Source organism: Sciurus vulgaris, assembly GCF_902686455.1.
Source record: "Sciurus vulgaris genome assembly, chromosome: 17".
Lineage (NCBI taxonomy): Eukaryota > Metazoa > Chordata > Mammalia > Rodentia > Sciuridae > Sciurus > Sciurus vulgaris.
In genome coordinates this window covers 34615288-34628428 of record NC_136478.1, presented here as the reverse complement: position 1 = coordinate 34628428, position 13141 = coordinate 34615288, and the positions used below count along the sequence as shown (strand labels likewise).

Genomic DNA, 13141 nt, shown 5'->3' with positions numbered 1-13141 from the left:
CTGGAGAGCAAACGCAGCTGTTGAGGCAGTTCCGCAAAGACTCCTTTTGTCCCCGACTTCTTCCCAAAAGGAAAACCGCAGTGAATGTCTCTTTACAAAAGGAATAGTTTGTCTTTTAAATTCCTTTAAGAATCTCCTTATTAGTCCTCCTCCCCACTTCGCTAGGCACTAGCTGGGGAGAAGGGGAACTGTTGGGCCTGAGAAAAGCACTCCTCACTCCCCAAGTCCCTACCTATCCCCGCGAGACTTGGGGCCTCTAGGGTTGGGCGAAAGGCGCCCGCTAGAGATGACACGCCGTCCCTGGATGGCGCGTGAAGGAGAAACAGGGCCCAGATTTCAAATGAACGCGGGTGCTTGGTGAATCTCTAACTCAGAAAAGCCGTAGGAATAAATTTCTCCAAAGGAAAATGTTATCTGTTTTGCTATTATTAACCAACCCCTCTATTTCATCCTTCTCCCCCATGTCAATTAAATTCAACCCTGAATCTCTGACCGCGAAAAAGCCTCTAAATAGGAACCACAACTAGAGGGGCCCACCGCAGCCGCGGTCCTGCTCCTTTGACCTTGCCTCCCACCCTCTTCCCATTGCCCACGCTCCCTGCCGCCGAAGCTATTGGGCCAGCCTTCCAGACTTAAAATGAAGTCGTTTATTTCAATTTTGCTTTCACATTGTGTTCCGATACAATCAAAACTCCTGGACAAGGTTCCTCTTGAACAAAAGTCTTGCGAATGAGCGCGATCACCGGTCCTGGACACCCGGGTAATCCAGCGGGTGGACTCGGAATTCAGAGGCCGTGTTATAAAACGTACACTGCTTCGGGAACTGCGGAGCGGATGAGGGTTGGGGACATCCAGGGACAGAAGGCGTGGGGAAGCTGACAGGCTGGTTCGGGTCTTCGAATTGAGACGATTCCTGATGCGTTTGGAATTCAAAAGGCCCAAACTTCACTCCCAGGCCGATGACGGAAGCCTGGTCCTACCACGATTTCCGCCACATTTCTTACGTTTGTGCCAAAGCCAGCACAGGCGAAGGCAGGGCTGGTCTTAGGCCTGCTGCAAGAAGCGCGGGACTAGCTTTTCCAGAAGCCGCTGCGCCTGGTCTTTTTCTGGTGGCATTCTCCCAAGTCTCCTGTCTCTGAACCTTGCTAGCCCTTCGGCACCCCAGGCCCCCAACTTCACAACCAGGGACGTTGCGAAGTTTAGAAAGCTGTTTCAGAAAAATAAAAGTCCCACTTCGACTTTATTGGATCAAAGCAAAATTAAATCTTGGCTATTCACACGTATGTTACAGAGGACGAGGAAGTGTCCGGAAGAATCTCCTTGTGGAGCCACAGAGCACGAGGGCATTGACAAGCATCAGAACATCGAGCAGCCTTAGATTTCACGATCACTCCGAATAGGACATAGAAATACAGAAATACGGCCAGTTTCCACTGGGAAGAGTTCTTCGTTACAAATGATATATATTTATGTATATTTTAAACCAATCACCACTAAGGTGAGTCCTTTCTCAGCTAGCAAGCAGCCGAGAATACAGAGTATCTTCAGCTAATTAACTCTTGAGCAGTGTTTTAAGAAGAGCAATACTTGTCAATTTAAAACTACCTCCCCATTCCAAAGCAAAAACAGAAAACAAAAATCTTACCCCCTCTCCAAACTAAAAGGAAAGGGAGAGAAGCATTTTAGGGTTCAGTAAGTGGAAGGATTTAGAGGAGGGGTAGGGAGAAAGATTTCACATTATAAGTTAAGTACAAAGTTTCTTTTAAATAAATGATTGGGAACAGAACATGGGGGTAAGAATGACGAGGCAGTCACTTTCTTGATTACTGAAACTGGAATGGGGGAGGCGAGTTTATTTTTGGAAATGTGAGTGCGCAGACCTAAGCGGAATTTACTTCTCCTAATAAGGAAATGGACAAAGTTGTCCAACCGCAGATGCGCACATTTTTGCCCAGATACAGCCAGTGAACATGTAGGAAGTTTCAAGTGGTGCTACTTTCTCGCCCTCTTAATTTCAGACTTTTTCTCCCCCTCCTGCCTTTCTCCTGCCTTGCCCCCTCTCCCGGCCTCCATCCAGGCTCTGGGCCAGTCAGAGGGGAAACACGAGGAATCCCGAGAAGGTCGAGTACTTCCAGCCCCCCATCAAGTTCCCCCGCTCCAGCTTGAGGTATGCTCGGTCGCCTTTCTCCATTTGAATTAGGACTCCGTTGCTGGCAGCCTCCCGGGTCACGTCCTGGTCGCCAGCGAATGCTGAAATCACCGGCCACCCATTTAACATGAGGCTCACCTAGAAAGAGAAAAGCCCGCTTCAGAGGCGCAACCTAGGCTGGTCCCTAAGCCGCGATAGAGAAGCGGTCCTCCGCGCTTGGGTAACAGCCGCCAAGGTCTGGCGGACAGGGGGTGGCGAGAGTAAGGGGGCTTTGCAGCTTACTGCTGAGGGTCCAATGGGGACGGAAAGACCACATATCTGTGGGAAAGGAAGGGTCTGCCTGCTAATTGGATTCATCCTTATTCCAGTTTCTCAAATGAGCGCCCCAAGTAAATCCCGCTGTGCATTAACCCGTTTAATGAACCCGCGGTGGCTTCAGAATGTCCTGAGACCTTTCGCCAGCCTCAAAAAGAAACTCAGACAACTCTGCTCCTGGCACCCAGAAAACAAAAATCTTGGTCCCTCCCAGTCCCAGTTGCCGGGACACTGTGGAGAGGTGACGGAGAAGCAGGACAAGGCTTCTGGCTGGGCAGACATCGCAGGCCGAGCTGCTCTCTGCTTTATCTCTAAACCACCAGTTCAGTGCCCGCGCCAGCTCTGGCCGTGCTCGCCACTGACTGGTTTTGCCCTTGCTGCGGCAGCGGCAGCCAAGGGCCAAGCGTCCTCTCCCCAGCAGCGCTTTAAACCTCGGTCTGCGCTCAAAAGAAAATCTGAATCTTTGGAGACCTGGAGAGCCTGCAAGTGCTGAATGGAACGTGGCTGGAGCCAGGAGGGAGTGGCACTACGACCCCTCCCATCTCTCTCCAGCCTTCATCCGACAGGGTTCGGAGTTCCTAGTTCAAAAACCCACTATCCGTCAGGAAAGGGATGCCCGCACCGGGCGTCAGATTAGGGGAAAGATCCTGTCCGTAGTGTTAAAAGCAAGCATACGAGCCGCCCCGCAGGCTTCGGGGCTGCGGCGAGAGTACAGTCGGTGGTGGAGAAGGCGGGAGTCTCGGGAAGCTGATGAAAACGGGAGCTGTCTGCGGTGCCATCAACAATCATTACAGAAAGTCCCCATTAGGAAGGGCTGAGAAGGCGGAAGCAGAAAACTGTCTCTGGGATGGGACTGGGTTCCAAGAGCCAGCGAAAGGGAAAGCAGGGGACAGTCCAAGTCACAGAACTGTGAGGCCCCGCTATCTTTCCCTCGGAGCAGCCTGGGGTACATGCAGCTGTCACTTCCGTCTCCCACCTCTATAAAGCCTGAGCACCCCTGAGGCTAGCAGTCCCCTACGGGGGCCGGGGCCTGGCCCCAAGGCGGCAGCTGACCTGGATGGTCTGTCTGTTGTAGACTTTTACCACGTGGAAGTTAAAACTGTAGATCCCTTTGCGCGGGGCGATGAAAGTGCTGCGTTCTGAATCAAAGTTGTTCCCGATGTTCACTAGTACCTATAACGAGACGGGAACCAAGGGTAGTGGACAGGATTCAGTTCTAGACTGTCATCCCCGCGCCTCCGCAGAGCCCTTGAACAGGATCGGACATCCGTCCTCCACCGCTCCCCCCAACCCCCACCAATCAATCTGCATGCCGCGGGAGGAAGAAGCACTCACCTGGTCGAAGTAGATGATCATGGTGCGATTACTCATCTCGGACGGTTCGTGGTTGGTGCTCCTGATGGCAGAGAAAGCCACCTTGGCGCTTCCGGAGCGCACAGAGATGCCCAGAGCTGTGCCCGTGGGATCCGACGTGGGATTGGAGTCGCACACCACCAGACACTTGCCCTCGAGCACGATGGGCTCCGTCTCATTCTGCCCTCGGGCCGGGCCTGCCAGCCACGCAGCCCCCAGGAGCAGCAGCTCCACGACGCCCAGCATCGCGCCGCCCGCGCCCACCCCGCCCCCACCCCGGGGGCTGCCTGCGCCAGCCGCCCCCCCCTCCCCAGCCCTGCTCCGAAGCCCCCTCCTCAGCTCCGTGCGCAGCTTCGCCGACGCCGCCCCGAACACAACTGCTGTTCCTCGCACTCCGGGACAAGCGTCCCTCCGCGCGATGTTCCGGGAGCCCCACCCGGGTCTCAGGGGTGCCGCGGCTGCCCAGCCGCACTTGGATGCATAGCCGCTGCTGCTTGGTCCCCGCTGTTGCCGCCGCCTCCTGCCCGCATCCGCCGCTGCTGCCGCCGCCGCCGCTCTGAATTATTGATGCAGCGGGCGCTGCAGCCGGAGCTGGCGGTGAGCGCGCGCCGGGCACAAAGGCGCGGACCGCGGCCTTGGCCCCGCCCCCGCCCCCTCCTGGCCCGCCTCCCTCCGTAGCCCCGCCTCCTCCCGGATAAGGCTCCACCCTCTATCCAATCATGACGCGCCGCGCTCCCCGCCGGGCCAATGGCAGTCCTGTCCGCGCGCGGCCACCTGACCCTGGGCGCCGTTGTTATTAGGCGCGGCGAGGCGGGCGGCGCGCGGCAGCAGGGTTGGGCTCTGGCCGGGAGTCGACTGAGGGAGCGAGGGCGGGGAGCGCGCGCGCGCGTTGCGCGCCCTCGTCCGGACCGTCTGCCGCGGCCGCTCGCTCTCTCGCCTCCCGCCTCACACCACGATTCCGTTCAGCCCCCTCGGCCCTTCCCTCGCGCCTCCCTCGCCGGCCCTCAGGTAGGAGGCGGCGCGCGCCAGGGTCGCTAGTAGAATCGCGGAGGACCAAGAGGCGCCCGCGTGTGGGTGCGCGGGGTGGAAGGGGAGCGCCCCCCAGTGGGCATAGGAGCGCGGGGCAGCCGGCGTGCAGGGCTGTCCTGTCTGGGGGCTGACCGGGCGGCCGGGCTGCAGAGCGCGTGCGTGCGCGGCAGGGGCGGGGCCTGCGCCGTGGTCTCCGGGGGAGGCGCACGTGGCGCAGTGGGGTGCTGGCTCTCTCCCGACTCCAGGCGGTAGGCTTCGTGTTCAGACTGGGCCCTGGGGTTTCAGTGTCTTGGTGGTACCTTCCCCAGCTCGCGGCCACCAGAGTGATGTTCGGCCTCCCGCTCTTTCCCACCCATCAAAGCACTTGCTCTACGGGCTCCAGAGGGCAGGTGGAGCGTTAATTCGTTCACTTATTCATTCGTCACTTATTCAGGATAAATTATTGAACCTGTATGAAGTACCCGGCCCTGGGCCAGGAGCTGAGGATGCGATGGTGGGCAGAAGCAAATGAGGCCTGCTTCTGAGGCTAGCCTTCGTGCCCCTTACAATCCCGTGTGCGAGGTAGTAGCAAGTACCGGGCATCGCGCGCACAGGCTGTTTACTTAATAGTTTTTTCTCTTTTGCATTTAAAATTTAGATTTTGCATCCGTACTTCTGTGTACCTTTTCTGCATGCTTTATCCACATGTACTAAGTGCTCTTCGTTGCTTTGAGCGTTGACACCAAATCATTTATGGGCAATTTTTTCGAGGGTCATTTTGACCCAAAGGAATTATTTCCCCACTCGTAGACTTAAAACCAAACACACACGTATTCACAAAGGTGAAAGTAAAAATACAGGTTTATTAACTGGGAGAAAGGAACTGTGGAGGAGATTGGAAAAGGAAGGGAGCGCCCCAGCTTGGGTGTGGGATGGCAGATAATCTGAAGGATGGATGCGCGCATTTAAATGGAGGCTGGAGAGCCAGCGGATCTGTCAATTCCAAAGCAAAGGTGCCGGCCTCAGATCCCAAGCAAAGGCGGGTGGGGGATGCTTATGCGGCTCTTGGCGCTCTGGTCTCTGCTGGGTGGCCTTGAAGCTACTATGTTCAGCTGAGCCATAGACGTTGGGCCACTGGTGGGCTGGCGCCAACCTTGGAATCTGGAGAAACGCGGAGTCCCTGCTGACGGCATTTCCTCCACATCGCGGCTTATGGTTGACAGGTCTGCTGCCCCCTAGGATAGTCTCTACCCGCGGGAACACTGCCCTTGTAATACCCAGCAGCCACATCTGTCCTCTTCATCTCCTTCGTTTCTTTGCAACTTACCTGATAGTTTAAAGATTTACTGGGAGAAACCCCATCTCCACCCGGCATCTGAGGCTTGCAGGGTCACCAGGTGGGCCAGGAGAAAGGGAAGGGGTGGATAAAGAGGCAGCAGTTTGCCTTTAAATTAAAACAAGAATATATTTTTTCAGCTTCTGTCTTTTTGAGACATCCCAAGAAAGCATTGCCAGCTGTGATTACACCTAATGTGAGAGCTCGAACTAATTTAAGAGGTGAGAGCTGAATAATGAAACTGCATCCAGTGCAGTGGCCAGGACTGGCAGCTCGAACAGTGGCAGGTACCAGGAAAAACACCTATGTAGAACCAGTCTCATACTCTCAGTGCCCTGGCGCTGTCAACATTGTCAGTCATTCCACAGATGTTTACTGAGTGCCTCCGGAGTGCCGGCCTTGTCAGCTTGCATCCAAGAGCAAGAGACTTGGGGTGCGGGGGTGGAGGCGGGGAGTGGAGCCTGTTTTCATGGAGCACCCAAATAGGACTAGTATTACCTACAGGCAGGTGTTTGCCGGCCTCTTGGTTTTCTCTTTATTGAGGCTCTAGCAGGCAATGCGGGACGCTGAAATGCCATTATCTGCCAGTAATCCTCCATCTTGTATTTCCATCTCAGCCTCTCTGTGGTCCAGACCTGTCATGTTAAGGGCCTGCTGGACCTCTGCATTTATGTATCCTGCAGGCATGATTAACTGACTCCCACTTTTGTCTCCCTCCCTGTCGCCCAAACTCAGCTTCTTTTCCTACCTCAGTGACAATGGCTGCACCCACTTAGATATGAAAAGTCTAAGGACCCTCACAGCTAGCCTGACTGTGTTCTATTGTTTGAGCCACTCTTATAAGACTGCCCATTTGGGGTACACCACCTCTAGACTGGGCTACTTACAAGAGCCTCCTAATGCACCATTCTGGAATTAGTGTTTGTTCTTTGCTTCCGTTAAGCCCTGATATATGTAACCTTCACTTTTCTCCCATGTGAGATTTCAAATCCATCACTCTTCTAGCTTTCCCCATCCCTTTCCATGTAGTATGTGTTCAAAATCCAATGAATATTATTTACCATTAATAGATAGATGTCTTACTGAATTGTGAGGATTAAAGGAAGTCATATATGAAGCAAAAGCCCATTAGAAACCTCAAAATTAGTCCTGTTTATTTTTAGACTTGTCCTGTTTTATGGAGTCAGAATTCTTTTAGCTGCAAGTGACAATACCAATTTACACTAGTTTAAGAATTTCATGTATATTATGCAGAAATTTAGGGTAGGTCTTGCCATTTAAGTGAGGCATGGTTGGGCCTGTCAGTCAAGGTTACCACAACCTCTTTTCCAGTTTCGGATTCACTATTAGATTGTTTCCATATGATATCCCCTGAGAAGGTACTACCAACTTAGACCTAGCAAGAAAAAGAGAGCCCTTTTTTGGTCAATATTTGCAGCTAAATTCCCATGTTTCTTGCAAGGGTTGTTTGAGTCACGTCACCCCCTCTCCATTTGGTTGACTAAGATTGGATCCAGTTGCTGTCTCCTAGGAAGGACTTTTTGGTGTTTGCTCCCCATAGTCTATAAGAGAGGGACATTAGAAAAGGGATGCTGGGCAGGCAGCAACCTCAGACATCTACCCTAGTTCCTCTCAAAGGATCAGCAGCAGTACATTCCACACAAGAACAATAGTGATAAAGAATAATGGGACAGCTAAAACAGTAAATCAGTGTTTGTCACAGTCCTTTCCAGTCTTCAAGTCCTCAGGTTAACATGAAGTTAGATACTATCAACCATGATACTATTTGATTTGACTTTGAAGTCAGTGACCCTTAAACAGTAGAGCCATGTAAGTATAAATAAATAATTGTAACATTCTATTCTAAAAGATTTTTAAAGCAATGTCCTGTAGGAATTGGTTTTGTCTTTTCATTATTAGTTTCCTAGAAAGGTGAAAAACTCATTTCTTTATGAAGAGCTACCTAAAATTCCTCATTATTCATCAATTAAGGAAAACAAACGAAAATCTCAGTCTAAAAAGGAAAACTTTTGAATCTCATTGTGTCTGAAACGTGTGACCATAGGGTGAACTTTCTAAAAATTTTCAAGTGTTGGAATATTGGTAACATTTTAAAAGCCATTTCTCTGAAGCTTTTAAAGTAATGTGTTATAAAGATGTAGGGAACTGCAAAATAACAATTTATACCATTGCTATTATATTATTTACCTTTGGCTTTAAATGGGGCTTTACATTTTGAAGAAGTCAAAGGTTTATTTCCTCAGCGTGCTCTGAATTTTTCACCACAGTGAATTTTGAGAAGTGAATCTTGATCAATATTTTATATTCATGGCAACCCTACTTGCTCCCTACCCTACCCTGGAAGAGGGGAACCCTCTATTGGAATGAGAGAATTTTCAGGAAAAGGGGAACACTTTCTCACAGGATATGAAACAAAGTCCTCCTTTTATTAAATCAAAATGGATTCTCTAATGTTTATACACATCAAAAAGGATTTCATCTCTTTTAGTCTTGGTTCAAAGGCCCAGACAGTATCATTTCTAGGACTTGGTTCATTTGCTCTTAAAGCAGACGAGAAAGACTACTTTGTTCTAAAGAGTGTTAAATTTAGGTAGCAGGGTCAAGGTCATCTAAAGTTAATGCCTAGAGCCACACTATAAAATATAGGAACGTTCTGAGCTGTATGAATTATGAAATAATATTTTAACTTTCCCTAACACCTCCATCTTCATGGGCTTGCATTTCTTGCCTATTTTTGTTTATATTAAATGCAACATTTTTGCTGTTTAAAACTTATATTTCAAAATTAACTTTGTAATTGGACACCTTTTACATGCAGGAAAGGCAGTGATATTTTTTAACAAAGGCCAGGTTTTGAATCTTTAAAAGATTTTTTTGATCTTAAAAAATTGAAGAATACAATTAAAATATCTTTAACTCTTATGTTAATACCAAACTATGCATTTTCTTAGCCTGTGTTCAGAAGGAGAGACTGTATATCTTAATTAAAAGATGCTGACACCATTTTCAAAATGATGCCTAGAATCTGCTGTGGTGTATGCTGGCAGGAGTTTTGTATGAAGCTGTTATTCAAGCAGATGACACTAAGGTCAAGGGAAAAAACATAATCCTATAGAACTGCTTTTGAGAGGAAAAAACACATAGGTAACATCAAACACAAGTTGGAATTTTTCCAAGAAGTAATTATCTGTGTGCTGTTTGGGAGGGTTGATTATAGGAACAAACCAAGGTTTAGCCAATTCAGCAAACATTCATGGAGGGCTGGCGGTGTGCACCACCAGGATGTCATGTTAGCCAGCGATGCAAAGCTGAAGAACTCACATTTATGACTTTCTTCCGGTTTTACTAAGAAGTCTTCTGTTTGTCTACCTTTATCCTATAATCAAAAGATAGACAAAACTTATTTTACTTAATATAAAATTAACAGATTTGAGAGCATTTATACAAATATTTCAGGGATGTACTTCAAATGCATTCAACATTTATCAAAGCAATGGTAAGTGTTATTTGTAGGTGACTGGATTAACATTTGGGAAAAGTTATTACCAATTTTAATAGGAATCTCAGGGAAATTTCCTGCATCTTATATTCATTGATGAGTATATAAAAACTTCCCCCAGTTCAGAAAGCTCTTAGGATGGGGTCTTAGAGAAAAGTCCCCTAATAACTAGAGGATTTATTGAATCATGAATTCCCATGTTACAAGGAGGAAAATGAACAAAAAAATATTTTGAAGAGAAAAAATGCAGAAAATCGGGGTGAAGGGTTGTATTTTTTAAAAAATATTCTGTTCAGGGGGGAAAATACTCAAATGATATTTTCTATTAGAAATTAGATCAGAGAAGCATGCTGGGTCTCCCCTGACACACGCATCAGGCTTCAGTGACAGATTATGCATAAACAATTAAGCTGGCTGAGGAATGTGCTCCCCAGCACCGAGCCATTCTGTCTTCTTCCCTGCTCTGGCCCCCTGAAGCTGGGCCCCTCTCAATGGGCTTTCAGTTGAGTCTGCCAGTGGAGCATACCAGCAAGAGATCACAGATGAGGACAGAGAAATTAGGGTATTTCTTCCTGCCCCCTGCCTATTTCAGCCAGGTAGTGTGAAGAAATGACGACAAGTCCCTGGCTGTGGCTTTCCCCTCAGTATCATAACTCCTGCTCAGTGGCCCTGCCTCCGGGAGCTTCAGCTCACTGCGGTAACACGCCTCCCTGTCCATCTTCCGCCTGAGGGTGGAGCTTTGCCAGTCCATGGGTTCTCCGCATCTCATGTTGGTCTCCTCACCCTGCCAACACCTTTTCATTAAAGTCTGCTCATTTGAAGGGAATTTAATTTTATTTCCTCCTGAGAGCTCATGGATATACTGTATCAGTATAAAACCTTGCTTCACCTTCAGAACCAATAAATTTGATACATTTTATCCTTTTTGGGAACCATGATGTTTGGTCATTAGTGGTATCATAGAAAAAATTGTGGTGCATTAAACCTGATTGATCACAAATTTAAATTAACTGTCTGACATTACCAAAGTTACATACTCCAAAAAATGTATTCTTCATAAATTTTAAGAATTTATTACTGATAAATGTAAGTTTATATGTAGTCTTGAGACTATTAAGGTGAAGATATTAAAAGAAATATTTCTTAAAGTAGCAAATACTAAATTTCCAAGTAGCTTTCATCCTATAGTCTTGCAGCACAAGAATGTTAGTATCTTGAGAAGTATCATATTATTTTGTGAACTCATAAAGCTATTTTATTTAAAATATGAAAGGTGTACCAAAATGTGTTTTATTGTTGGGAAAGTATGACAATTCCTACTATTCAGTTTTTAAGCTTGTAAACTTTTATCTGCGCATGCTCTAAACAAATAAGAATTTTATTGTTATATAAAATAGGCAATGTTTTAGATTTTAAAATAACAGATTGGAAGGAAGTCACAAAATATATTTCAATATTTAGATACTTATGAGGGACTTTGTCAGATGTTTAATTTAACTATCCATTTTACACCTGTATCCTAGTATTGGTTTTACCAAAATGATACTAAAGGCTAGTTAGGAAATACAAAGCAATTAGAAAGTAATCTTTGACCAGTAAGCTATCCATACATTGTATTAAATGCTAAAATAAATTCAATCAAAATACCTATTCGGTCCTATGGCTTACTGGTCTAGAAGAACAAGCTGGTGAATTCCTATTTCCTCTGGTTGTTTTGGCAACACTGCACACTTTTAACAGTTTTAAGTAATTACAGATGCGTCAGAATTTATTTATGGCTTTGACGCCATATTATATCATGAAAACTTCTTAAGCTTCTATTACTATGAAATTGGTGCCAATATTTAATGCAGCAACAACATTAAGATACTAGGGTATTATTGAGGTGAGATTTCTATTGAATTTTTAGGTAAAGACCAGAATTTTGGAGTACCTTGAACCTCAATTGCCAAACCATAATTCTTATTGAGTCCGTTGCCTGTGTTTTACAGACTGAGGCCCAAGAGGTTAAATTCCCCTGAGAGTGTGCACAACACAGTGGTTCTTGCTTAGTGATTCTGAAACCAGAATGTGAGGAAGGGCTAAAGTCCCATTCCAGTGCTCTTTAGGTGTGAGCCCTGTGATGAGCTATATGACCTCACTTAGTATCCTCACCATCACGTAACAGGTGTCTACCTTAAAGACTGACTGTAAGGATGGAGTGAAACCATCTATGGGATTAGCCTTTGCCTAGCACATGGGCACATGCTGACCAGGTACCCAGGTAGCAAGAGTTTCAGAATTAGAACTCAGGTATATTCTCTACTGCCAGGTGAGTTTGCTCTTGGCCAGTGGCTTTTCTTGCTGTATAAAAGTCCAGACAACAATATATTTCTTTAATATGGATTGATATAGTCCACTAAAAGTTCTCATCCCCAAATTTAAGACTTTTTGTACTGCAATAACAATATATGCATAATTGACCCAGTTTCACAAATACATCGTGTGTGTGTGTGTGTGTGTGTGTGTGTACACATGTACATGTACTGGGAATTGAACTACCACTGAACTACATCCTCATCCTTTTTATATGGAGACAAGTTCTCCCTAAGTTGCCTATGCTGCTGTACCTGGTTTCCACCCCCCCCCCCGTATTCATTCAACAAATGTGTATTGAACACCTATCACGTGATATGGTTTGTAGGGACTGGACATTGGACATTTGTCAGTGAACAAAACCAGCAAAACCTCCTGCTCTCTGTGGAAGGTATCTGAGGAAGAGTTTAGATTTTTTAGCAGTCGTGTTATTCTCCTTATAAATCTATCACTCTAATTCAGAAATATTCCCCACCTTATTGATCAGGGTGACCACCTAATCCAGGCAGCTACACAATTATGAGAGCCAGTTTTTTTTCTGTTGAAAATTCTTTAAAATATACTCAGGATTTGGCTGTTTTCTATATGACATTTACATTTTTTTTCCATTTTTATCTAGGGATTTAATTGGAAAATCAACATTATAAATTTTATGTTGTCATTTGTTTTTAAATTTAAGCAACTTCAAAGATTGAGTCTGGCTGCCTGAAAATTAAAGGTGAAGGTGGTTATGATGTTGCATTAGCACATTTTGTCATTTGAGAGTGGTTTCCTGGTTTTTAGTCTTCAAAATTTTTTTAAAATAAATTTTGATGTGCCCTTTAAATATTCCTTATTTTTAAAATATTCCATTTTAAAATGTACTCTCTGAGAGAAAAAATTGATATCTGTGTTTGAAGTCAAAACTAAGATGTACAGAGACTGTTTCTGGATCAGACTTCCTTCCTTCCCTTCCTCTTTTGCATCAGAGAACCAGCATCTTGCCTGTCTTGACCTTACACTTTTGGGCTCAAGAAGCCATATGTGTGTGCACAGCCCCTCTGGGGGATCTTCCATTTTGCCTGTATCCCTCTTTTGACAAATGAGAACTCTCCCCCACCCCACT

At 46.6% G+C, this 13141-nt stretch overlaps 1 protein-coding gene and 1 long non-coding RNA gene across 2 annotated transcripts in view; one reads left to right on the top strand and one right to left on the bottom strand.

Annotated features, from left to right (window-relative positions):
• Nucleotides 1-1221: 1221 nt before the first annotated feature.
• On the bottom strand, nt 1222-4452 carry CBLN1 (cerebellin 1 precursor). The gene is made up of 3 exons (XM_079119327.1): nt 3800-4452; nt 3518-3637; nt 1222-2287 (listed from the first exon to the last, which is right to left on the bottom strand). The coding sequence occupies exons 1-3, from the start codon at nt 4061-4063 to the stop codon at nt 2090-2092; spliced, it is 582 nt and encodes a 193-aa protein (XP_078975453.1). The 5' UTR covers nt 4064-4452; the 3' UTR covers nt 1222-2089.
• Nucleotides 4453-4524: 72 nt separating this feature from the next.
• Nucleotides 4525-13141, top strand: part of LOC306648607 — a 51710-nt gene continuing 43093 nt past the window's right edge. The window contains exon 1 of the long non-coding RNA XR_013760394.1: nt 4525-4825. This is a non-coding gene — a long non-coding RNA (uncharacterized lncRNA). The remainder of the gene's footprint in view (nt 4826-13141) is intronic.